The sequence below is a fragment of the Apteryx mantelli genome, chromosome 1 (assembly GCF_036417845.1).
Source record: "Apteryx mantelli isolate bAptMan1 chromosome 1, bAptMan1.hap1, whole genome shotgun sequence".
Classification (NCBI taxonomy): Eukaryota; Metazoa; Chordata; class Aves; order Apterygiformes; family Apterygidae; genus Apteryx; species Apteryx mantelli.
Genome location: NC_089978.1, coordinates 74360574 through 74386926, shown reverse-complemented (window position 1 = coordinate 74386926; position 26353 = coordinate 74360574). Strand labels below are relative to the sequence as shown.

Below are 26353 nucleotides of genomic sequence, written 5' to 3'. Positions count from 1 at the left end.
GCTTTGTGACATTACTCAAATTATCTACGCGCCGACGAGGTTTAGCTGCTTGGATCTCTGCAAGGCAGGGCCAGCCCTGCTGAGGACCAGGCAGCTCAGCACACGTTGCTGGACGGCTGAACATAGCTGACGGTATGGGGAGCAACCTTGGGGTTTCTCATCTGCTGGGCCAGCAAGAGGCCACCCTTGGCCAGAGGACGCATCTGCTGCCCACGTGTCAGTAATAATTGAGAAGAACTCCCCTCTGGAGAGGGAAAAGCTACTATTTGTGGCAGGGCTCCTCAGAGGCTGAAGGCCAAGTCCCCAGGCTCAACCAGAGCGAGGAAACTCTGAGCGACCCACATTGCTGGTGTGTGGCTGTGTGCTTCTGCGCCTCCCTCGCTACCGTGTCCCCGCTCTACCTTTTTACCCAAAACAGTGGGGAGCCGATAGTAAAAACCCTCTCGTCACTGTGGTGCAGCCCCTGCTCGGCTGCCTGAGAAAGACGGGGGCGAGTTTGCTGCCGTCACTTTGTGTGGCGAGGGTTCAATCCGGCACCGGGCAGAGCGGAGGAGCTCCTCGGGCACCGGCACGGGACGGTCCTGCCTCCTTCGCAGGGGACTGCAGGGGCCTCACAGGTGGGCACACACCTGAGCGCCGCGCGCACGCGCTGCCTCCGAGACGCTCCTCTCCCCCGCGGCTGTGCTGTAACGGCTCAAGGAAGCCCCTCTGGAGATTTCTGCTGTTTTACTCATCAACCATCCCCACTATTGCTTCCTGCCGGGGTCAGCAGCAGCTTCCTAATTTGCTGGTCTCCCACTGTTTTCAGTGCAGCTACACTAAGCAGCAAAGGGTGGAAGTTTTCCTTTTGCTCCTAACCCCCCTGCCACACACAAAAGCAAAACATTTGGCCTTCAGTTAAACTAAATAGTTTTAAGAGGGGGGGGGGGGGAAAAAAAACAAAAAAAGCCCTAGGTCTCACGATCCCCGTGTGACCCCGGTGGGAGGACAGAGCTGAGGCGGCAGTAGACCCCACCACTCACTCCAAGCACTACAAAAGCCAATTGTGTGTCAGTCTCTGAGCAGTAGAGATGGGTATAACAATCTTTTAATTACTTCCTTTTTTAAAAGGAAAAAAAAAAGGAACAAGAAAAGAGCTACTAGAGTTTTCCTGCTCACACTTTTTTTTTTTTTTTTTTTTAATATACTTGGCCAATGCTAAACAACTACAGATTTGGATGCAACTGACACTAAACAACAGCTTAAATAATTAAATTTTTGAAAAAATGGCAAATTCTCACTTTCTTTTAAAGGCTTTACTTTTACTTGTTTGTACATTCCATATGTTATCTGCATATTTCCCTAGAGTTTCCAGACAGCAATACACATATCCTTGTAACAAAAGTAGTATGGGAAACTCTGGAAACATCCAACTGTGTGCAAGCATTTAAAGCTCAAATACCCTAATACAAGAAAAGTACCTCCCTGAAACAAACATCTCCAGATGTTTTAACATATTTATATACATAAGTATATATATATAAAATGTGACTAAGGCATGAAAAGCCAAAAGAATGTTCTCATTTCCTGAAGCTGGCCAACAAAAAGGAAAAAATGTGAATGAAGTAACAAAGACGTCGGAAGTCAGCTTTTTCTTAACAGCCGCCACTTTAAAATTATCCACTTCAATTCTTTTCTAACCAGCATACTGCCTGTATCTTGCAACTGCATATACATATAAAAGGAAACACAGAAGGGGGAAAAAAACCCATTTTTTTCTAGGATGTTTAAGAACATGACAGCAATTGACATAAACATCTCACTCACGCTTCTCCTTTCAGCCCCAGTGACTTTTCAGTAAAGTCCCATCAAAACACCCTCTCATATAATAGCTTGCACTGTCTCCATAGCACATCACTTGAGAAAAACAAGAAAGCAGCCATGTTAGCTAGTAGCTGCCTGTGCCATAGTTCTGTCTCTATACATAGTTGGACTTAGCCTGTAAGATCTCAGGGATAGAGTTCTTACTCCATTTTTTTCAATAATACTAGAGTGCTGCAGAAAATAACACTCTAATACGAACAGCCTTCAGTTCCTCTGAAACCTGAAAGCAGCAGATTCAGCACATTCAGAACATTTTCTATGGAGTCACGAAATGCCAACAGACATAACATACCTTTAAGCAAGCATGGATGTGCTGCTGTTCTTCATGCCCTGACTACAGCCTACTTGTCACGGGGACAGGAAACAGGGTCTCCTTCCTCTGAATCCTCTGAAGTTGAATTTGTGCAAGTTAGTTCTGTGACAGCAATGATGAAACCACTACAGGAGGCATTTCCCTTAAGACAGGGCTCTTTGAAAGATCTGCTAGTAGCAGACCCCTTACCCAAGCTACTAGAGTGTGGAAGCACCCCACTCCCACCAGGGATATTCAAATGCAGCCTCCATTCTGGGTCCAGACCACAAATAACATTGCTTGGTCCTCTTAGATCCCAAACCTCCTCATAGGAATCCCATATTTAATATCATTCTCCAAAGCCATGGTTACATGGTCCGGCCAGTCAGGCATAACTCCATGTTTCCACCGAAATGGGTATTTCCACCTTCTTCCTGTGCCTCCCTCTCTCACATCACCACCATTCACAAGATCGGGGAACCGATCCCAAGCAAGACAGACCCAGTTTTAAATCCATATATCTACCTACCTAGCCATTGGTTTTCAGCCGGAGCAGTTCCCTGACCCAGCTCACTGTGCAGCCACATCAGCGTCAATGCTGGCACGAGAGATGGGGAAGGGGCACCCTCTCCCAGCTGCCGCGCAGACCCGCGCTCAGTTAAAATGCCTTTGCCATCATGGCCGCAGGGAAGGAGAGCAGCCTCAGCACAGCTCCTGGCCACAGGGATAGTCTGTCCTGCTTCCTGAAACCAGGCAGACCTGGATCTGGGAAACAAGGTCCTGCTGAGTGAATCGCAACTCATTTACCAGCAGGCCTGGGTAAAAATAAATTACTTAATTAAGGACAAATGTTGGTCATAAATTGATTCCAGTCTTTTCACATTTCACAAAGAAGGCTTCTCTCTCTGCCACAAAATACAAATTTATTCTGCTGTCGACACAGCTTAGAAGCACACACTTTTCATCTGCAAAGCTACAAACCTAAATATGTACCTATATATTTGCGGTCCCTCACAACAGAGCATTTACCAAAATGAGAGGATTTTGCAAGTGGAGGCTGCTTTGCTGATTCAGCTCCTAGTCTGCAAGGACCACGTTCCTCCTTACCGCGCTGGCTGGCAGGCTTTCCAGCGGGGCGTGCCAAACTGTATTTTTCATTCCCAAATTGGAGGTCGAGTGTGCCAGGAGAAACCAAGTGAGCACTCAGGGCCGCTGCCCCTCCAAGAGGCAGCCGGTGCCTCGTCCCTCCACAGCAGCAGCTCCTGCTACCACCTCCGCGGCAAGCTCCTGTCCCATTACCGCTCCCAAGCCCTGGGACAGCCCAGCACCACCCGAAACCTGCCTCGCTCCCGGTCACGCTGCTGACCTCAACCTGGCAGACCCCCATTTGCTCTCCCGGCTTGCAATTCGCCCTCCGGTGTAACACGGGGCCTGCCCCTGCTGCATCCACACGATATCCCAGCGCGGCTCACCGGGAGGGCAGCCGGGCTGCAGCACATCTGCAGCCAGTCACTGCTTCCACTCCTGCCGCGGGTCACACACCATGTTGTTCTTCCATTGCCAGAGCAAGTTTGGGGCTGCGCTGCCCTGGCAGCGAGCGCTGCTAGCTCTACTGGCCTCACTCAGGTTCGATACCTCAATTCCCATCTCCTCTCAGGGCTGTACGGCAGTCGCTAGTCATCAAGGAGGCTCGCACAGACCAAAAGCAGTCCATTAAAAACACTAATTCCATCTAAACACATTCCAGCCTCTCCACACAGCCCACGTTACCTAGATTTAGGGAAGACCTCTCTTGGTCCGCCTGTTCTTCAGAGCCCTTGTAAAGAGTCAAGGTCCCCTTTCTTCCCGAGAGCAGATTTTCAGCTATTTGTCCATGCAGTCTTTCCTCCCCACATTGATCTCACAGCTGTGTCATGCCAGCGTGGGGTCTGGATGGGAGCCACTCTACCACGTGGCTCCCAAATATTCGCCAAAGTTACTGTATTGCTTTGCTGGGGTCTTTCCCCAGTGCCCTCTGCTATGCTACGACAACATAGTAATACAGAAAACTCTTATTAATCTAAGCGTAACAACTTCTTACTGCTCACACCACCCAGGAAACATTCCTAAAAATCATTAGACTGTCTTAGATACTCAGATTATCCACACCAGCTTCCCATTCATGACATCAACAATAAACCCAAAGATTTTAACTCTACTGTTCCCATCAGTTTAGGTTTCATCAATCAAAAGTCCATCTACATATGTGTTCTCAGTTCTTCAGCTGTTTAATGCAAGCAGTGATTAACACAACCCTAAATCCAACCAATGCACCAAGTTGACTTAACATTCATCTCCTTATGAAATTCTGTAGAGGTGGCTGGTGTTTTTTTAATGTGGTAAAAAGTGATGAAGAAAGGATGATCAGTGCCTGAATTCAAGGACTTCTTATTTAAAATGTAAGGAAAAACAATTACCATGAAAAATACAGAGCATAAAACTTCACCCTGAGTGATGGCCCTGTTGTAATACTATTTTCATGCATTGAGGGGGCAGTAATAAGGACTTACTATTCAGGCACCTTTATGATACTCAAAAACATGCCATTTATGTACTTCTTAGTGCAAAAGGAACAAGTTTTCAGATTGCAGACAAGAGGTTCACTTGGCCTATAAATAGTTTGTCACTAGACCAACCACCAATTTCTGCCCAGTGGAACCCACCAACATCTGCAGTTGATGAAACAAATTTAATTAAGCTCTTTTACATAAAGAATTGTAGAGGTACACAAAACCAGCCAAATTACAGTACCTTGACTGTTTTCACAGACAGGTCTTTTCTATCTGCTTAAAAAAAAATGCAAGTAAGCATTTTTATGAAGAGTTTGAACCTTCAGAAAGGGGAAATGTTGAAGTAGCTGCAAAGGAGAGTCCTAATTTGAAAAGAAGTCTTTACTTCAGGCTACAGTTCCATGTTATGTTTTCTTGCATTGTCAAATTGAATTAAAATGTTCCTATCCTTTCATTCCTTTAATGCACATTTCTGCCTCAACACCAGAGCTTCTCTCCTTCCAGTTGTAACTGTGAGGCATACTGTAACAGATCACTAAAATGACAAGAACAAAAGACCACGTACATGGTAATTTGATTATTCATACTATGGATGGCTTATACAATATAAGACTTCAGCTATCAAAACATAGCTGTCATTTCGATTTTCCTTGTCAACAGCACTTGCCACAATGGAAAGACCTTACATAAGTAACTTCTCCTCCAACAATCAAGCTGCTTTTAACACGGAAAATATTTAAAGTGTCTCTGCATTGAAAAATATTAAGAGACGCATTAACTATGGTGTGAGAAACCTTCAAGTGGGATTTGGAAGAGAACAAAACACAGACGAATCAGGATGTTGAATGTGACAGACTCAGCGCGAAACCACAACGGCAAGAGCTGAAAAGCTTGCCTTAAGTGCTTTGATAATAAATATTTTATTGCAACTTGAAAAAGACTGTGTTAACCATGCAACCTATCCTCAGTATATTACAGGCCACTAATGGTTCCCTGGCAGTAACTATATGGAGCCAGTTCAAAGAAAGAGACCTGTGGGTTACAATTGCAATTTTACTGCAGTATCACACAGAGCTTAGTTATGGAGTCCCTTATCAATGCATTCAAAAGCGAATGCTCTAAAGTACTTACAGTTTTCAGCTTCACAGTCTACTTTACAGTGGAGCGAGATCTATAAACCAAATGAGTCTATATTGGTTTTTAAAGTACAGTTATTCTTTGAATACAGAGGGGCTCTCTTTGTTCAGTATTTTATTGCATGTTGGCCTGTATTAACTACTGTAAGAAAAGCTTTTTTTTTTTGCATTAGAAAACTATAAATGCTTAAGATAATAACTGCTCTGAATTGCAAACTAATATTTTTCTCTGAGTGCCATGAGAAACTTATTGCAACAATAATACCTCAAGATGAATTCAGCACAACCAGCTGGAAAAACTGGTCAAAAAAGCTTCAACCTGTGGTTCCTTCTTCCTCTTTCCCTGCCCCCCAACAACTCATGCACTCTCAACCCAAATGACACACAACTGCGTCTTGCATTCAGATGTTGAAATCTGGGTTCTTTTGACTCAATATGAGGATGTTCATATAATGAGCAAACATTACACCAACTAGTTATCAGCACCAAGAAGCACAGTCAACAATCCTGAAAGACAGATTGCTCCCCAGCACTGTCGTAGTTACTGGGCAAACTGCACATATCTCCCTGGCCAAAACCCTCTTCCCAGCAACAGACCTTAGGCTACCGTCCACTCTCCCACCCTGACACTGAGCTCCAGACCCCAGCACCCTTGGGTAACAGGCCTTCAGGTCAGACTGCGAGTTGCAAAACAAAAACAATGGCAACAATCACAGTTTAGAAATCCTCCGTAAAGTGAAAGAGTTAAAAAACAAAAACAACCCCCCCACACACAATATTTCAGAGCAAACATTCCTTAGAACAATAAAGAATCCTATATGCATACCTGCTCACCACATGTCTGATCCTAGTCCACGTACAGAATCTGGACAGAGACCTCAAATCATGCTTGTTTTCCTTTTCTTTTTCTTCCCCAAAACTCAGATTATGTTAACTCCCTAAATCAGAACAAAAAGGCAGGACCTGAAATCACTTGGGAGTTTCAGTATGTGGAAGCTTTTGAGATCAGCTTATATTTGTTTAAAAAGTTGTTTTGAATGAAACATTTGCATTTCTAGTGCTTTTTTTGTTCAGAGTCAAAACAAGAAAATGCACCAATCTTGAATTTCCTCCCCTCACATTCTACCAAATCAAAAATTTATTTTGCACAAACCTTGCCCCTTAGCTTTGTTTTGATCGCAACGAATTGGGATTATCTACAGAAAAATCCCTTTGCCAGAAAACCTCCCAACCAGCTCTCCCTGCAGGAGACACCTCCGCGAGCTCTGGCCCGCTGCATCCCTCCAGTCTGGCTAGCAGAGCTCCCTGCAAGTGTCAGCAGCTCCCCGCCACTCCCTCTAGCCACACTTCTGCGAGAATCAATACTTAAAAAACAAAACAAAACAAAACAAAACAAAAAAAAATCCAAAACAACCCCCCCCACCACCACTCTGCTTTGATCTGGCAACTCAAAGCTCTGGCAAAACACAGTTACAACAGGACCCTGGCAGCTAATACTGCGTGACCCAGTACTTTTCACGTGCATGCCCAAAAGTGCTACCTGGGAAGCTCCCCATGCTCTTGCCTGTCTGTGCCCCCACAGTCCCTATTGAGTTAGGGTGACACACTCAGACACAAAATCCTAACGCGACCCACCATCGCACTTGCAGCTTCCCCTCGCTGACCAGAGCGCCAAGGCTGCAGATCCCCAGGCCCTTATATGACAAGTTGCTCACTACACAGGAGCAGAGAGGCACAGAGGGGACCTGTCACTTCAGGCAACAGGCCCCATGTCCAGTCATTTCCATGCCCCTAGTTCATATTCGTAGCACATTGCCAGCAACAGGACGCCAGGCTCTCACTCCCAGAGGCACGGCCAGGTTTGCTCACCCAGGGCAGCGGGCTCAGCTCGGCTCGGCTCAATGTTTCTGCTGGGGCAGCCTGCACCCTGGGCAGGGGCTCTGCCCCCGCAGCCCCAGGTCCAGCGCTGGCCATGGATGTGCCAGCTGCCGGCTTTCCCGCTGTGGGACTCACCGCGTTTGCTTCGCACCGAAGAAACCTCCTCCCCGGTACCTCTGTGCTCCCACCATAAAGCTCGGCTGAGCTCATTTTGGCAAGTTTTGGCACGTGTAAGCTCTAAGCTGACTTTGTTCCAAAACTTCTAACCATGCCAGGGGTGTAGCCAGCCTCATTCACATCCTGGTGAGCGTGTACCAGCAGCACAGCTGGCCTGCTCACCGACAGCTTCAGCAGGGTAGGTGCCAGATATGTAACTGCTCTATTTACCCGGCGAGGCAGGCTCCCTGCCGGTGCTGAAGCACCTGCGCGGGACCGAGCAACGCATGCATCCTCGCTTCATGGGCAGCAGCTGACACTTGCAGCACTGTCAGTTTAGCAGCTTTCCAAAATACAGAAGGATAGCCTGGCTAGGAAGCTCCTACAACCCACTAAGAAAACAAGTGGGTGTCAGAATAACTGAAGAAAAAAAAAGTTGCCTTAGTAAACCTGGACATGGGAAGCAAATGATCTCTTTTCTTGGAGCGTGGCTCCACAGTAGCCAAAACTAAGCTAGGTTAGGCCTGGCAAGTTCCTGCCCCTTGCTCGGCCAGGTCTTTCCCCTCCTTCCCTGCCCCAGCACTGCACCACTTGCTGCACGAACATCAGCATGCTGATACTGAGAACGCAGCCAGCTCAGCACACTGCTATGCCCCCCGCCAGCAGAAGGTGGTACCATGGCAGCCCTGATTTAGCTTGACTTAGACTGTTGCTGCAGTAGGTTTTCTCTAAAGGTGTGGTCCAGTGTTGGAGGAAAACGCAACAGAAATCAGCCATGGGAAAGATAAGGCAGTCTTTAGTCTTAAGTCTGCATTCCAGCAGTTGCTCTGGACCTGTGGGCCCAGGCCACCACCAACCTGGGGATCAGATACTAAATCACTCATTTCCCTTCCCTCACCCCCCAGAAGCAAATGGATTCCAATATATTAGCACAACACTTGCAGAGTCCTTTAATTTGGGATATTTCTTCCCAAGAAACACTTGAAATACTGGGCAACTAGCATAACAGCGTTGCTTTCCATAACCCATCACCATTAAACTTTCCCTAAGATACAACTAGTAACTAGTTGTAAGATGTGCATAAAATTACTTGCATCAAGCTCACCCCATACATACACAAGGTCATTTAGTACCACAGTCTTAAAACAACAAATTCCCTTAGGAAAGGATGCCTTTTAACGGAAAGAGCACTAAACCCATCCCCATTCTCAGTTAAAAGAGAGAATTTTCCGTTTTACTCCCCGTTTCCTGTAATGAAGACGCAAGCAGGGTCCCCTGCTCCCCGTGTGCCTGCAACCCTAACGCTAAAACATGACCTGAGAAGGGAGGCACATCCACCATAGCAGCTGCTATCATTTGGCGGGTCGCTGTCACTTGGTGGTGGCAGAGCACAAAACCGGCTGCTTGACAAGAGAGGAAAAGTTCCCATTTAAAGTGGAAATCCAGCGTAACTGGGTAACACCGCGGCGCACCTCTTCCGCGCGGACCCACACTCAAGCCCTCCTCGAGGGCACCGGCCCCGCGCGCCAGCCCGCGCCCCGCGGAGCACGCGCTGCCGAGAAGACCAAAACACCGCGTTTTACACCACATTTTAACCCCCCGCACACACACCCCGGCTGTCCCCCTGCAGCCCCTCGGCGCTGCGCGGCGGGGCGCAAGCGGCGCGCTCCCCGCGCGGGGGGCGCTGACGCCCCCGCTATCCCCCGCGGAAGTTTCCTTCGCTGGGGCGGGGGGGGGGGGGGGGGTTCGAGCGAGCGGGCAGCACCTGGTGACAGCGGCCGGGCCGGCGCGGCGCGGAGACAAAGCGCCGCCCTCGGCGGGAGCGCGGGCCACGGTGGCAGCCGCCCTCGGCGAGCGGGCAGCGCGGGCGAGCGCGGATCGGGCAGCTCCCCGCGGGCTTCCTACCTGTTGGTCATCCCCGCCACCACCCCCAGCATCCCGCCGGCAGCCGCTGCTCCCGCCCGCCGCGGCGAGGCGAGGAGGAGCCACGTGGGGCGCGTAATGGCGCGGGGCGGCCGCCGTCGCCGCCGGCACCGCCCCGCCGCTGCCGCCCCCGCCGGGGGGCGCCCTCCGGCCGTTCCGCCACGCCCGGCGGCGGGGCCCGAGTGGGCTTACACACTTCCCTCCCCCCCCCCGCTTTTTTATTTTTTTTCCTATTTATTTTTTCATGCTGTACAAAGGACCTGCGCGTGGGTTCCCGGGAAGTGCAGCTGCCGCCCCGAATCGCTGCGCTCAACGTGCCCCGGGGGGTTGTTTAATCAGCGCGGAATCAATCCGCGGAGCCGGATTGTTGGCGCGTTCCGCGGGCGCTTCAGGAAGCGCGCGGCTGGGGGGTGTCGGAAGGAAAGCCAGGCAAATGAACCGTGCATGAGATGTTAGTGTTCAGTGCTGTTTTTCCAGAACAAAAAATTCCTATTAAAACAATTCCAAGTATTTTTGCTGTCTATTTCTTATATGTGCTTTCATAGTACGGCACTACTTCCTGAAATAGAGCTATTGTCTTATCCAAAGACACCAAATATGCCTCGGTGAGTATTTGCTAGAGCAAAATCCCATTTTTATCAACGTTATTTTTAAAATGAACAGCACTAAAGAGTGATCATGTGGGGAAAGGCCAGCACCTCACTCGAGCTGAGCTGCCTTCTTTAGAAAGCAAACACCAGTAAGTATCCTTCAGAGCTGCCCTGCTTTACTTGGACTGAAATAATCTCATTCTAAACCATTCAAGTTTCAGAATATTATGAGCAAATTAGAACAGTCTATTATAAAAAAAGCAGGATAACTAAGCTATTTGTATCACTGCCCATTACCATCCTTAAATCAGAACAAGGAACTGGCGTGATAAAATGAAAAGCTGGTAGTATTTGATTGCCAAGATAAAAAGAAATCTCTAAGAGGAGAAGACAGTTGGGGAATATGTTAGGCAGGTGAAAATCAATGCGGGCAGGTACAAATGATTACACATCAGAAAGAATAATTTGAATTATGTGTACGTGAAGTACATCTATTTCAGTATCTGTCATTAACCAGGAAAAGAATCTAAATGTTGTGGAATGATTCCCTGAAGAGGTTTGATTGCTGCGCGATAAGCAGGTTTGGTTCTGGACAGTACTACAGTTTTAAAGGAAGACAGCAGCATTAAACTGCTGGCTTGTTGTTTGTTTGCTCCTTGGCAGGGCTCAGTTTTGCTTGCCACATTTAGGAAGCCAAACATAGCAAAACATTAGCATGGCAGAGACTGCATTTCTGTACAAAGAGCAAAATAAGCTATATAGTTTGGAAAAGGAAAGGGATGATATGCCAAAAAAAAAAAAAAGCACTCATTTTAATGAGTCTGTCAGCAGGGCTTCCTTATATCATCTATATAGATAAGTACTCATTCTGTGCCAGCTGAAAGTATTAATGCCCTTAGGGCTTTTTCTAATCAACTTTGGGCAGTCCGCCACTTTACTTGTAGGCAGCTTCATGAATGTCTTTAATTAACCTCACTTTGATTGAAGCGAGTTGGGGGTCTCCCACATCACGGCTCCTCGTAGGGAGCCGCTGGGGGCAGCCACCCAGCTGCCGAGCGCCGAGGAAGAGCGCCGTCTCTGGCCAGCACAGCCTGACAGAGGAAGGCACCTGGGCAGAGCTTTACTCGCCCCATATGGTAGTACACGTGGGACTGAAAGGGCAGCAAACCCCAAGAAATCAATTAACAGCCAGGGCACATCAATGAGCACAGCTTTTATGGTGCTTCCTTTAGAAAGTACATTAATAGATTTAATAGCAAGTGAATTTTGCACTGTGTTTGCCAGTGACTTTAAAGATGACAGCCCTAAAGCATAATGCACTAGCAATGTAATCTCAGAGTAACAAAGGCATTTACGAAGAGCATGAGAGCCCCCTCCAAACAGGTATGTGTGCCAGACACATAGTACTGACAGCTTTGGAAAGTGCTGTACCAAGGGAATGTAGCAATTCAGTTTCAGTGATTGGCTCCCAAGCCTCTGCACTTTACAGAGAATTTGCCTCTTGACTTTGGGGTCTGATTGCCATTTTCATTTTGTTTTCCCCTGCATTAGTAATCCCGATTCCTAATAATCTCCATAACATGATATCAGAGCATTCTGGCATTCTAATTAACTTGTAAAATTTAGTCCAGAGTACTCTGGCAAATGATTTAATAGAATTCACAAACACCACGAACTCGAAGGGAAAGATGTCACCCATTCCAGTCCAATATAATGAGAGGCTGTGACCATTTCCTTCTAATGCAATTTTTTCAGCTTTAATTAGACATATTCTTATGGTGTTCTGTCTCCAGAGCACTTTAAGTGCTCTTCTTCCATTATTGTTAAAATGCCAACATGTAGTACTATGCGGGTACTCTAAAAACAGTCACAGAAATGACCATGTTGAATCTCCATGCATTCAGAGCTACACAGATTATCAGCATTTCTGACATCGAAGAAACAAGACCGTTACTATAGGCCTGGGGAAGAAGTGAGGAAGGAAAGGTTACTGGAGAGGCAGACAAGAAAGACGCTGCTTGGTGAAAGAATTCAATGGCCTGTCTCAGCAGTAGGGTGACAGCTGTGATTACATGCATCACTATCTTTACATTAAGTTCTTTTTCATTACCTGAAAAGTATTTTACGATTTTGTCATAATGATATGTAGAAACTTAGAGTAAATAGGAACCCAGGCACTGAAAAATTAAATATCACTGCATAATCTTCACTATCTCTTTAGCTGCAGTATGGCTTTCGGTAGATCTTCCTTATGTAAAGGCTTCTGTCTAGAAAGACAGAGGCTGTCAAGCAAAAAAGTCCTAATTTAGGATTTACTACCTGGGGTCCTGTCTGCTCTCAACTTCAGATTGCCATATTTGTTCTAGCTTTTGCTTTTTCTCAGAACTTCATGAAACTGCAGATGCTATTCTTCTTCATGCTGTTATTGACTCTGAGTGCCTGTTAACACAGAAGCTACACATTTGTTATCTTAATATAATCAATGGATTTCAACTGTAAACAGTGTCAGTGTTCTTCATCTCATACCTTCAAAGCTATGAAGCTAAAGCAGCAGCAAAGGCATCCTTGAATGTCTTCTGACCATTTAAGTATGAATAATTTTTGAGCACAGGACATTCAGCTGAACATTCCTAGCAACACCTTTAATGAATTCACAATTCACAAATTATTTAGGTTTCACATTCCTGCTCAGCATTAATACTTTTTTCACAGCTCATTTGTAGAAACAAACAAACTTTGACCACTATTTGATCTCTATAAAATATTTTTTGCTATTTTTTTAAATAGCATATAGCTTACTCAGAATATGAACAGGCTTGTTTTAGTGATCATTTTGACTTACTTATTAAAGCAAAATCAAATTTGGGAAAACAAAACTGAGAGGAGTGGTTGATACACCAGATGGTTGTGCTGCCAGAGGGACCTGGCCAGGCTGGAGAAATGGCTGACAGGAACCTCATGAAGTTCAACAAAGGGAAATGCCAAGTCCTGCACCTGGGGAGGAATAACCCCATGCTCCAGTACAGGCTGCAGGCTGACCAGCTGGAAAAGTAGCTTTGCAGAAAAGGCCCCGAGTGTCCTGGTGGACAGCCGGTTGAACACGAGCCGGCAATGTACCCTCGTAGCAAAGGCGGCCAACACCATCCAGGGCTGCGTTAGGAGGTCGAGGGAGGTGACCCTTCCCCTCTATTCAGCCCTGGTGAGGCCACATCTCGAGTGCTGGATCCCGCTGGAGTATTGGGTTAAACATGGGAACAGGTTGCCCAGAGAGGTTGTGGAGTCTCCATCCTCAGAGATATTCAAAACCCAGACATGGTCCTGGGCAACCTCCTCCAGGTGAGCCTCCTTGAGCAGGGGGGTTGGACCAGACGATCTCCAAAGCTCCCTTCCAACCTCAGCAACTCTGTGAAATTCTGCTTCATGCATGTTAGACACTTCAGTATATTTAGCTTCACCTTTTCTTGGAGGATGGAGAGGGACAGTACAAGAACGGGGATATCAGTTTTGTAGATCAGTTTCAAAAATCTGCAAAAGTGATCATTAAAATTCTGTATTTAACAGTAAAAATTTCTGCTTCATGACAAAGTGAGTAATTGGATGGAAATACTAACAGCTACAGATAAAGCCAAAGTTCCTATGGTATTTTCAAAAGTAGCAGTGGCTTTTAGTCATCATGATGTTATGCCTACATTTTTATTTAAACTTGTATACAACCTGCATGTAACAGAAGAATGTGGAGAATTGCCAGCAAATGTTTATTGTTAGTGATGCTTTAAAAAAAAAAAGTTCAAGGTGTCTATTCCAAACTGAAAGCTAGTTCTACATCAATACATAAAGCTGTAAAAAGAGTTTATTTAGTACACACAGTTATCCTTTCTATTTGTCATGCTATTCTCATTATGCTCCACCCATCATAAAAAATAAATTACCCTCTGAACCATCCCAAATTCCTAACCCACCCATCAGAAATAGTCTTTCAAAGCCATCACTGTTCATCTAGAAAAGCTGGGGAACACATCTGATGGCAAATCCTGCTAACAAACCCCTTCCTTTTCTATCACATAAAGACCATTATTTTAGCACAGGCGTTTCTATGTATCACAAGATCCATGGTACCACCAATGAAAAAAAGTCATTGCTTAGGGGTGACAATTTGATGGAATCAATTAAAACTACATATGCAAATACCAACAGTTTGTGCTCCACTCAAAGATAAAAGGCCAGGACTGCAAGTCTTTCTGCTAGCCCATTCACAATGTCTACTCCTTTGTATGATTATTTGGAGACTTTTGCTAAAACCAGGATTCTGAAGTCCTGCAAATAGAGAAAATGTGTCTCAAGAGTCAGGAAGCACAGGAGGCAGTCAAATAGCTGGCTAACTTCCGCTGTTGGGATAAGTAGAAGGGAAAAAACAACTCATAACTCAATGTAACGTAAGTATGCAATTTTTCTGCTTAAAGCCCTTTGTCAGTGCAATTTCCATCCTCCACAGAACATTACAAAAATCTATCCTCCTGCAGGAAATGTATGATATATCCACCATCCCTTACCTAACTCTCTGCAAACAACTGGTTTACCTAGTTTCCGCAAGAAAGGCTGGTAGGGGTGTTAGAGCACTGACACAGAGTCACCACATAAACAGCAGGAGCTGTTTTAAGGTTTTATTGCTTCCATCTGCTTCTCTCTCTGCCCTCCCAGAGGCTGTAGCGCCCTGCCTGTGGCGCTGACTGAACACCCGTCTGTCTGCGTGCAAAGGTTGGCAGCCTAATGCAGATTGCTGTGGTTGCAAATTTAAGTAAATCTTGTGAGTAGTCACAATGGGAGGTATTAACTATTCTATATAAATATTTAGATACTAAAAGTCAAAATGATATGGTTGGCCTTCTGCATTGCCAAAATTAATGCTGAGCATCAGCAACTTAACTCCTCCAAGGGGAATAAGGACAATAAAGTCCATATAAATAAAATACCGTATTTAGGTAAAAGTCTTTTATGGCATTATGTAATGGTTTTCATGGTTTTTACTCTCAGATGTTTTGCATGCTACAAAGGACAAGAGAACCAAGAAATAATACGTACATCCACTTAGGAAAAGGTTTGAGTGTTCTCAGAAGAGGCTTCAATTTTCAAGCCATTAAGGCTTCCAGGAGAAGCAATTAAAAAACAAAAAAAAAAAACAACAAAAACACCACCACGTTAAAGAGCCCTGTATGCATATACAGCTGCTATCCAATGCCTATCAATTTCAAACACTTTGAAAGGCCATTATAAGAGGACTGGGACTATGCCCAAAATAGCACATTGGTGCTTGAACTGTCTGATTATTTTTAGCTTTTTTCTTCATAAGAAGCCTACAGGCATTCAACTGATAGCAAAAAGAATAAATTGCTAATACCAAAGAGTATTTAATTGCTGAAGCAGAAACTGATGTGTATATTTCTACTTTATTTTACTATCCTCTATCTTCATTATTTAGTCCAGCCTTCATCAGTAGGATGAGCCAGAGGAACACAGGCCTGAAAGGAATCTCTTGAACTGCTACTAAAATCTGCCCTCTTGTCCTTGTAAGCCAATATATTATAGATCAAGTTCCATCCCAACAGTAGCCAGATTATTCTTTTCCTTCCTCTAAGCATGTATATATTTATGTGAAAGCTGTTCAGGTTAGAAGTTCACTTTAAACTTCAGGCTTTCTTTCTTAACTATTTTATACCTATTTGTTCTTATGTCAACATCTTTTCTCACCTTATGATCCTCTCCCTGACTGTATGCTTGTAGAATAATCATACCTTAAAAGAAAAAAAAAAAAAAAAAAAAGCCGAGGAGATAAACACACCAAGCTCTTACTTGAGGAAAAAATACAACCAACCTATTTATTTGTAGAGCATCCTTTTTGCCCAAGGATGGCTGTGTAGATATCCCAAAAGCATCATAGGGAATTAGAAAAGAGGTAGTTACATCCAAGAATTACTTCAAAGTTGAGTGCTATTAGCAAGGAGAGTTCAATGTTGCAAGAGTGCTGATTTAAGAATAAGATGAAAAATCTAAATGCAAACCTTTTAAAAAGCACATTAATACTTTCTGCATCCCTCCTCCCCTCCAAGTCAGATATTATCACTAACAATCTAGTAACATATTTGAAATAGCTTAAATCAGCAGTCATTTTTGAAAATTTAATTACATTTTTTCTAAAAAAATTTTTTTTTCCTCTTTCATCCAAAGAAGTATCCAACACGGTTATCATGTTCGAAAGTAAAGACTGCACTGCTACTACAACAGTCCTTCTACAGTAGATCCATACACTCTTTTCTCTAATACCACAGTAAACACCCCTTGGTTTTCTACCTTGAAACAAATCATCTGATCAGCATTTTCTCAGGTAAGAACAGGCATTCGAGGGGACAACAAAACAAAAAAAGGTACACAGCTGAGTAAAGATGAATTTTATTGAAGTGATGGCCACATGGAAAGGACACCACTGCTTGGAAAGTCATGTTTCCAACCAAAACACTTTTATATAGTCAGACTAGCAATTCTGAAATTACTGCAACACATATTTTTACCTCTTTATACATGTTGTGTCTCAGACGGTGGGTGATAACTGCTGTTTGCAAGGTTCTCAAGGGAGGCATTTTCACAGTACCAGCAACAGTAGGACTATTAGGTGAAGTTAAGGAAGTATTGGTGCACCAGGTGAACCCAAGGCATAAGCCAGTGTAGGCAGTAAAGCTGCCTTCAGAGCCTCTTAGAACATCATTACAAACACAGGAGTTTCTAAAGATCCCTCCACAATTTCAGGATATATTTTTTATTATCAAATCAAAAGGATGGAGGGAGATAGGGAAAGGAAGATTAAGATTTAGAAGATAATCTAACCACATAGTCTCTCAATTATGCTTTGAGAAAAGAAGATGGGGAAGCACCTCTATTTCCCATGATGTACAACCTCTAATACTGGTTCCCTTTGGCTGTTCCCTGAACCCCAGATCCAACTAGCCACATCTGCACTACAGCCTTACAAGTTCTTGTCTTCCTGTTTCTCTTTTGGAGCATATTTAGCTTGCACAGATGGGTATCCCTTCTGTGGAAAGGAAGAATACAGAAGGCACATACTGTTGCCAGTCCAGTACAGGTAGTTAAAATGCAGCCACAGTGCACACCCAGGCCTGGGAACTCAGAAGCCCTCCCATTTTTGGTTATTTGTTTGTTTTCTACATATACTCTACACAGTGACAATAGCTAGAGTCACATTTTTAATGACTGTGATCTCCTTAGGCTTGGGCTGAAGGCAGGCTGACAGAAGAGTAAAATTTGGTCCTAAGCTTGTAAACTCTTTGGGCAGGGGTTACATTTTCTGGGAAACATCCTAACAACTATGGCACTGTAAAAAAAAAAAAAAAAAAGCATCATAGAACCAGAAAGCAAAGTCACACTGCTCTTCCAAGAAAGAACACCACAATATGACAAGGAGCAGCAGTACTACTTATAATTAAGATTACCTTTTGACAGCAAATCACAGCTAGAGTGCTATACATTACAAATGCAAATATATGAAATATAAAATGTTTACTATGCAAAATAATCCTGCTTCCAGTCAACATTCTTCTATGCCACTTACTGCAAGTGCATTTTAAACCTTGATATATTTGCTTTCTTCAGACAGTAGCCACAAAGGCAAGTTCTGGCAATCTTAGCTATAGAATACAGTTTAGTAGCAGTTATTAAAATATTTTTACATTAATCTTTCAAAACCTTAAACTTCCATAATAAAAAATAAATAGTAATGCAAGAGGTGTCCATTACATTCAGAAGTACAATACTTGAATTCTAGTAAAATCAGTGAGCATGCAACTCCAACCTGAAAAAAGTCAATAAGGAACTGGTATTTCATACAGCCAGGGATATATGCTACTTACATATATTTATTCACAGTTTACAAAGTTAAATAATCTACAGTTCTGAAATATGTGCACTTTAAAAGAAGTTGTCACAGCTATTTAAAGATAGTTGAGCAGGTATCGTGCAGAAGAGACTAAATCAGGTCAGCAAACTGAATTTGAATTAAAAAAAGAAAAAAAAAGTCATACCATTTCACTCATGTGCTTCCATTGTTAAAAATCGCAGCAGGAGAATGACCTGCACTTATTTTTTATGCATATTTGAAATCCCTCTCCCCTAGCTCCGGTCTGGCATACTTTTAAATGACATTAATGGCATCCAGATGCAAATTAGAAGAGTTTGGAATTAAACATCTGAGATCTGGAGCAAGTCATGAATGTTGAGGATATGATTATGGTTTCAAAAGCAAGTGAAAGAAGGCCCGAATGTAGCCTCATGTTTACTATCTACATTTCCAAGCTGCAAATGCCTAAGAGGCTCATCCTTGCTCTCCCAAATGTCAGTTCTGTGATCTGAAAGTCCACACCAGGTGTTTCCAGTTAGAGCACATGGTGGGGAGGGAAGGTACTTAAAACCATGTGGAAAATAATTAAAATATCTAAATAAAGTCCTTTGGCTTTGTCAACTGAGTGCTGAAATATATATAAGAAGCAAAAAATGAAGAAGCCAAAAGCACAGTTACTGAACAGTTTATTCTCAAGGTGAGCTAACTTCTTCTGCTCTTATATCCAGATTAATCTCAATCCGGAATAAGGTAATATTTAAGAAGTGAGCATGATTTCCTCAAGGGCCTCAACTAGGATAGACAGGGAAGAAAGAACACCATTTAGTGTAAGTATGTATTCCAGGGAATGATTTAACACTGTAAAACAGCACAGAGGAGATGAAAATAAAAGTGTGATAAAAAAATCAGAAGACTCCAGTTGGAAGATGAGCAGGATGTATAAGGAGATGTACACATTTTACTAACATACAAATAAATTAAGATAGTGAAAGGCAGCATGGGCTAGAAAGGGAAAAAGAAGACCGAAGGGGGGGGGGAAGCTGTGTTCATAATAAAAGAAATAGTTATATTGCAGTGATGTATTATTTCTTGAAAAAAACTGTTCCACTGAAGAGCCTAGAATAGAGCCTAAATCACCCGTGAAAAAGAGTTGTGCAAACGAGATGTGTGCAAACATGGAGAAGTGAGAGAGAAGGATGTAACTTCTTTAATCATGTACCTACTGGCAAATGCTCTTTCCTTTTCTCAGAAGTTATTCTTAGGAAGCTGGCTATAAATTGAGACTTTCCTTTAGTGTCTCTATGACTTAGTCAGTATGAGCTGTCTTTTCACTCAAGCACAGGCATCACTAAAGAGTGATGCTACACTTCTTCCTTGTCTTAAATGCAAACTTCCAACCTCAGTCTTAAAAGTCATAGCTTAAGCCCCTTCTTGTGAAGTTACAGCTCACTTACAACCTCTGATGCTTGAAGTAATATCCCAAGACTTCCACAGATGCCATTAATCTCTACTACAGTACCACACCCCAGATGTGTCAAGCATACTTAATAAAGTTTTATGCAGCTGTGACATTTTGTAGACCCTTGCCTTCCTATTTTCAATCTACCTTTAGCACAAAAATATAACCAAGACTAAATTTTTAGTCAGGTCAAAACAGAAAATACCATTTCTGTTTTGAAATGATCTTACATTTTAGAAGTATCACTACAGAGAGGAATTACCTTGATTTTTAGCTTCTTCAACATGCAGAGAATAGCATGAACCATACAGAGTAGTGAGCTGAAGGAAAATATGTGAAAGAAACTGTAAACACTTCAAAATTCTTTAAATCTGAAGTGCAGTTAATTCCAGTTACTACATTAAATTATGTTTTTAACCAATATCACAAGACCTGTCACAGGTGTGTCAAACTCTGTTTCCAAGTAATTTACAATCAATTTGTCACTTCTCATTATGCTTCTGATCTTCAGGGGTTTTTTTTGTTGTTTTTTTTTAAACATTTACAAGAGAACTAAGTAGTTCGCTGCTGTCAGGACATAAAATAGGACAGTCTTTCAAAACTACTGAAGGCTTCTTTCTTAGACTAGTCTACAAAGCTCAAAATAATACATGGAAACAAAAATATATTGGTCAATGCTACAATACCTCTGGTTTACTCCTCTACATTAAGATTTCTCTTTGTGCAACTGTGGAATATATTTAAAGACTGGGTGTGTCTACTGTCTCATCGAAGTCCTGACCAGCTGTGGAGGTACGAAGCCCACCCAGAGGGCCGTGAAGTACTTTCTTCCTCGCCTGAAGGAGAAGAAAAACATATTTTAAATTAAGTTTATTATACCAGACATTGAATCATTTGGTTAAGTGACCTTGATTTTTTTTTCCGCCCCTCTGTCAGTTTTCAAATGCTGTCCTTGTAAACCTGCTGATAAGGTAACAACACTCAGTACTCATACTCAGGTTGCCAAAGTCATGTACACGTATTTTACCACCATGTACGCTTTACTTTGGGTACTTAAAAGGGCTTCTTAAAATTTCCTTATCAGCTTTCCCCTGAAAAATTCAGTCAGCGTTCATTAACGGCGCCAGAACAAACATCCCAATTCTATGGATTTAATTTACCTCTCATCTTTCCAAATGCAAACCCTTTCATGCAATGCATTACTTTACTTTTAAGCACTAATAACTAGTGAAAAAATATCCCACATAAATAAGGATTGTGGTACTGCATTTACTCTTGATATCAATTTTTAAATAAAGTACAGGTCAGCTGCTAATGAAGCACAAGCAGCTACATGTTATTGAGAAGATACAGAGAATCACTTAAAAAGTTTAAGAGGACAAACCAGAAAATAGGGTATTTGAAGAGGGGCCAGAACACTATTATTCAGTCAGCTCTTTGGGTTAATTCCTTGCAAAGGCTTAACTCTTCTCCCTCCTTTCCAAGTCCCTATATTTCTTAAACTAAAAGCATGTTCTGTTGAAGTGATTTTCAAAGCTAACATATTGATACTAGATTGATATTAGATCTGCAATACGGCCTTGTGAGGACCACTTTTAGCATCTTTTCAGATCATATGCCAAAAAACAAAACAAAACAAAAATCCATTTATAGGAACCTCTATTTCCACATCACTTTGATAGAAACCTTGTAATTCTATTCAAAACATGAACCCATTAAATTTTTACAACTTGCTGTCATTTTTCTAAAAAACAAAAAGCAAACATAAACCTTCTCTTGTTATAAAAAGTCAAGCAAAGATGTATAATTGTTTCAGAAGAAGTTATACTTTACCTTAATTTTATTTATACTTTGGAGGTATTTGTTCTGTTTTATGAAAGGATGAATACTAACTCCCTGGTTTATTGCTAGCTCATTGGCACTGAGAAAAAAACAAAGTGGAATAGCACAAAGGTCTACATAAATTAAAGTACAAAGCCTCAGTTGTCTTTTCTATATTCACTTCTCTTTTTTATGACAGTGTTTTGAAGTGAGCATACCTTGGGCAACTGCAACTAGCTTTCCTTTCTCTTCTGGGCTGAGCTGCAGCATGGTATCTATTACTGGAAGAAGCCTCTCTCTCTCACTTCCCGACTTTAGAAATATAAATTGCAATAGAACATTCTTCAAGTATTCTAGGTTAGCCACAGACTTTTCTCTCTCTTGATTTCTTTCCAATCTTCTTATTTCATTCTTAAGAAGCTGCAGATGAAAAAACATGCAATATTCTTTGCTTCATATAACAGATAATTGAACAAAGGCCTTTTGAAGAACAGAGCAAGTTATGCAGCCTGCTTCTGAAAGAGTAACATGAGCACAGCAACATACTTGGGACAGAAGTCCCATGAAACCCGAAAATGTGATAATATCGTCCAGAAATAATTTTATTGATCTAAAATAAGTTATTCTACTTAAGAGATATAGTATTAACTATTCAATTTCAGTGATCAGGATTAAAAGTTGAACAGTTAAAACAAGCAACATGGAACAAAGGTTTAACAAAATTATCATTAATTATGAAGCTATTTATATAAGAAAGCTTAGCATGTTTAGCTAATAGGTGGCTTCAAAAATGTTCACAGAAAGCTCAGGGAGGTACAATCAAATCAAACCAAACTCTATTAGTACCTGTATATCTTCAAACATCTTTTAACTTAAAACAGTTAAAAGGGGTTACAGAAAGAGAAACCTGACATAACATTTCTCTTTGCATATACCGCTTTTATCTGAGTGAAAACAGCAAAAGGCACTTTATTAGATGTTAAAACCCCAGATTCTGGGGGTTTTGATAGTAGTTTTTAAACAGCCACCCCATCCCCCCAAAACCCTTAGAAACTAGAAAAAAATTGAGGCAGACTTTGGAAGTGTTAATTAGTCCTACAGAATAAAGCACAGACACCCCCAGCCAAATTAACTTTTTTTAAATCACCTAATTTTTAAATACTGCAATTTTCTGAAATATATTTGGTATTAAACATTTGGTCTGGGACATAGACTGTAGGAGTTAGAGCTGTTCCCACATTTCCAGCATGTCTGCTAACCTTGATTTGTTCCATTAAGATTGCATTGGTTGCTTCTGATTCACGAAGTAATTCATTCAAGTGATCAGCACTCTTTGCTGTTGTGTTTAGCTTCTGAATCAGTTCATCCTTGGTCAGCTCTGTTTGCCACTGAGATGGCTCTGCAATTAATTGGAAAAGAAAACTGAGAAAAGGATAAGCCACATGCATTTACTTTATGATACTAAATTAACATTAGGACTTTATTAATGTAGTTTTAGGTCTATACAGGAAATGAAATCCAAGCAAAGTTGGACTTCAAAATTAACAGCCATCATTTCTGCTGCTGCATGCTCAGTTTGTTACCTACTTTTGTATATGTAAGTGTATTAGAAGCAGATCGGTAAATCAGTTCAAAGTAAGCCAGGATATATGGTTTTGTTTTAACCCTCGTTTCTAATCCATAGATGGGAACTTTCAACATTTCTCCAGAAGCTTTCAATAGACTTCTTAAACCTGATTATATGCTACCATATATTTTCCTACTTTTTAGGACTCTTAAGACATCATTCTTCATGCTGGCTTTCATTTTCCTAAAAAACCTAATCAATGAATTCCTGTTCTACTTGGCCACATTAAGACAAACAGACATTACATCCTTTCATTAAATGAATTAGATCAACATGTAATTGTCTCAAGTAGAGACTAGTCCAGAATACTCCAACTCCTTTAACTATTCACTGACTTACTGACTCATCCATTCTTTTCCCTTTAGGAAGTCAATATATACGGAATCTTCAAATCATAAAATCCTGTAGCAAAGTTTTATTGTTAGCCCTCACTCAAGGACAAAAACCATATTGAAATTCAGGACACCGTACACTCAGTGGCACTAAATAGACTGGTGTCTTGCACCTAAAAGCATGAAAACATAATCTTCTCAGATATTTTAAGGGTACAAATTTCTGCAACTTATATATAGGCAAGTGCTTTAAAAAGCCACACATTCTACTTACCATGTTTTGCTTCTGGGGAGTTCAGAAGTTGTTCCAAGGATGGTACATAGGTGCTGGCAGAAGAGACAGACTCTGTGTCAGTTGTTTCCATACCTTCTCCCTCTTCCCTAGCTACAGCATGCATATCAAGAACAGGAAGGTCAGTGTTTCGCCGTTCTCTTAAGTTCTTCATTGCTGGATTTGAAACAGCTGGACCTGAAAGATATCCACTGATGTTTGTCATCAGAAGGAAACTGACTGGGCTACTTCATAGGCGTGACTGTCTTAAATTATAGAGGAGTATATAAAATGCAGCCTTTTAAAAGGCAGGGGGAGGAAAGGTGAAGAAGAGGGAGAAAACAGGATACACATCCACCATTTACAATAAAAAACATAGCCTTTCACCTCCAAATAACCATTTAAATCAAAGCCATTTTCTAAATCTGCACTTGATTAGCAATGTTAACTTCATGCAATTCTGCCCGCAGATGTGTTGTAGCTATGACAGAGCACCAAGTGTTCTTCACGCAAAATAGAATTAGCTTCTTTGAACCAGTCCTGCAGGTGACGTAAATAAGCCTGTTTATTACTTTGCATGTTGTCCTGCTGCTGCAGCGTAATCAGTTACTGCACTACAGTTAGGGGACAGTAACACATGGAAAGAGTAATTTCTTGAACTGCTACCGCTGCTTGGCAAACAAATGTCTGACTACATCCTAAATAGCAACTTTAAAAATAAAAGTATAAATGTAAAAATAAATATATAAAAAGATATTAAGTATAAAATTGTGCGCTATATGTTAATTATATAAAAATATATAAAAATATAAATAGAAAAATATAAAAAAGCACTTCAGCTTGACACAGTAAAATAAAAAGTTAAAAGACTCAAATAGCAAATGTACCAATAACGAACAATGTTAAAACAGCTACAGTGCAATCATAAACTTTAAGAATTTAGGCGAAGTCCAGTAAACACTCCAAAATCTGAGACAAATTGATAAGAGCACCACATCATTACAAGATGATTTTCTTCCACCTTTCTGATGATGCAGATACTGCAGAAAAGAGAAGTGATGCTGATTCTGAAGTGGCAGTAATAACAAAGACCCTTTCTTTACTTGCTATTGGTGGATTGATATGTCATGCTGCAAATTCTCTGGAAAAAGTTTCATGTATATTAGAGACTCGCCCATAGCAGTGAAATTTCAGACCCTGTCTCAGGCACACAAATTTCTATCTATCCCAAGAAAACCTGGTTTTATGACTGAAAGTTACCTTTAGTGTTTGGTTCACTCTTGAGTTGGAAGAGCTGGGCTTCTACCCTGGACAGTTGTTGCTGAAGTGTCTCTACTGTCTTCCTGTGCTCTTCTTGCAGGTTCCTGACTTGATCTCTGAAATTGTTCCGGAGAGCTTCATTCTGGGCTGTCAGCTGACTCAAAGTCTGGGCATGCTCTGTTTTCATGACCATGTTCTCAGACTGTATTGTGCAGAGCCTGAAAACAGTGCATACGCAAAACAAGAAACAACAAAAAACTGACAGTGAATTTTACATGTCACAGCTTTTAGAATAGTAGTTTTAATTTTCATGTCTATAATTGTGTAACTTTTTCTCATTTAAATTTCTCTTTTCAAAAGGCAATTCTAAGACTGAAAATATTATATTTATTCCCTATCATACAAATGCACTGTGCTAAATAAATACTTGGTTTCTATTTCAGAATACAAAATGCAAAGATCTTTAGAAAAAAAATGTAAGTATTGGAAACACTCTGGTTTACACATTCTTAAAATCTGAAACTGCAGCATGACTGTTCACTAGTGTTGTACAGGCCAGGTCACTTATCTTGTATTTTTCTTCCTTTAACATTTCTTTACCAAACATTTATGCAGGACTTTTGAAAACGTAAGGTTCTAAGAAGCTAAGTTGGATTTTTTTAGCTTCAAAATCCACTGCAAAAAAGGGCAGAAGAGTGCAGTTGTATGCAAAAAAACAGCCCATACTACAGCAATTGTACTTGGTTTGAAGGCACTCTAGAAGCAAGATAATACTATCAAGAGCAATTAAACAAGTGCATGTATGGAAAGACTAATCGTGGGATTTACCCTTAAAAGCCTGCAAACTGAAATCCAGCCTTAGCAGCCAAGAGCTAGTCTCTATGGGTATACAGGCAACCTACAGTGATATAGGCAGTTTCTAGACAACTGCAGAAGGCCATCATTTAGTTAGTTACAGTGTATCATCACGAGGATACAAGGAGCACATAAAACAGTGCAAAGATAGACAATTAAGTCAAAAATTCCTAAGACTGAGCTGTAATTTCCAACAACTGTCTCATGAGAGTTTATTTGTAATCTAAAAAGAGAAGCAAAGGCAAGGAAAGGCTCTTTTTGAGAGCCCTAGTATTAGGTACCCCTGTGATTTTCAGGATCAGATACAGATGATAAGGATTTCTTTCATTTTGAGAGAAATAACAAATTAGGATTGTGAAAAGCAGATACTTCATTATCATCTGTAAGATAGCCATTTGGTGCACATAGGACTGGATATTCTGTCAATGAAATTGTTTG

General features: G+C 41.9%; 2 protein-coding genes across 11 annotated transcripts in view; both read right to left on the bottom strand.

Moving 5' to 3' along the window:
- LIMS1 (LIM zinc finger domain containing 1) overlaps positions 1-9875 on the bottom strand; it is an 82105-nt gene extending 72230 nt beyond the window's left edge. The window contains exons 1-2 of one of the 3 annotated variants that reach the window (XM_067295152.1): positions 9780-9847; positions 6667-6778 (exon numbers count right to left, since the gene is read on the bottom strand). Coding sequence is in view for 1 of the 3 variants with exons in the window: in XM_067295144.1 (XP_067151245.1) it covers positions 9780-9811 (32 nt within the window). In the remaining 2 variants the exon portion in view is untranslated. Of the gene's footprint in view, positions 1-6666; positions 6779-9639; positions 9661-9779 lie in introns of those variants that run through there. The other 2 variants (XM_067295144.1, XM_067295160.1) reach the window with 2 other exon arrangements.
- A 3318-nt stretch (positions 9876-13193) lies between these two features.
- Positions 13194-26353, bottom strand: part of GCC2 (GRIP and coiled-coil domain containing 2) — a 35675-nt gene continuing 22515 nt past the window's right edge. For 2 of the 8 annotated variants that reach the window (XM_067295088.1, XM_067295118.1), the window contains 5 exons: positions 25061-25278; positions 23804-23998; positions 22830-22969; positions 21789-21990; positions 17849-20585 (listed from right to left, as the gene is read on the bottom strand). In XM_067295088.1, the coding sequence (XP_067151189.1) occupies positions 20515-20585; positions 21789-21990; positions 22830-22969; positions 23804-23998; positions 25061-25278 (826 nt within the window). In that variant the 3' untranslated portion in view covers positions 17849-20514. Of the gene's footprint in view, positions 13913-16815; positions 17769-17848; positions 20586-21599; positions 21671-21788; positions 21991-22829; positions 22970-23803; positions 23999-25060; positions 25279-26353 lie in introns of those variants that run through there. The other 6 variants (XR_010883977.1, XR_010883975.1, XR_010883978.1 and 3 more) reach the window with 6 other exon arrangements.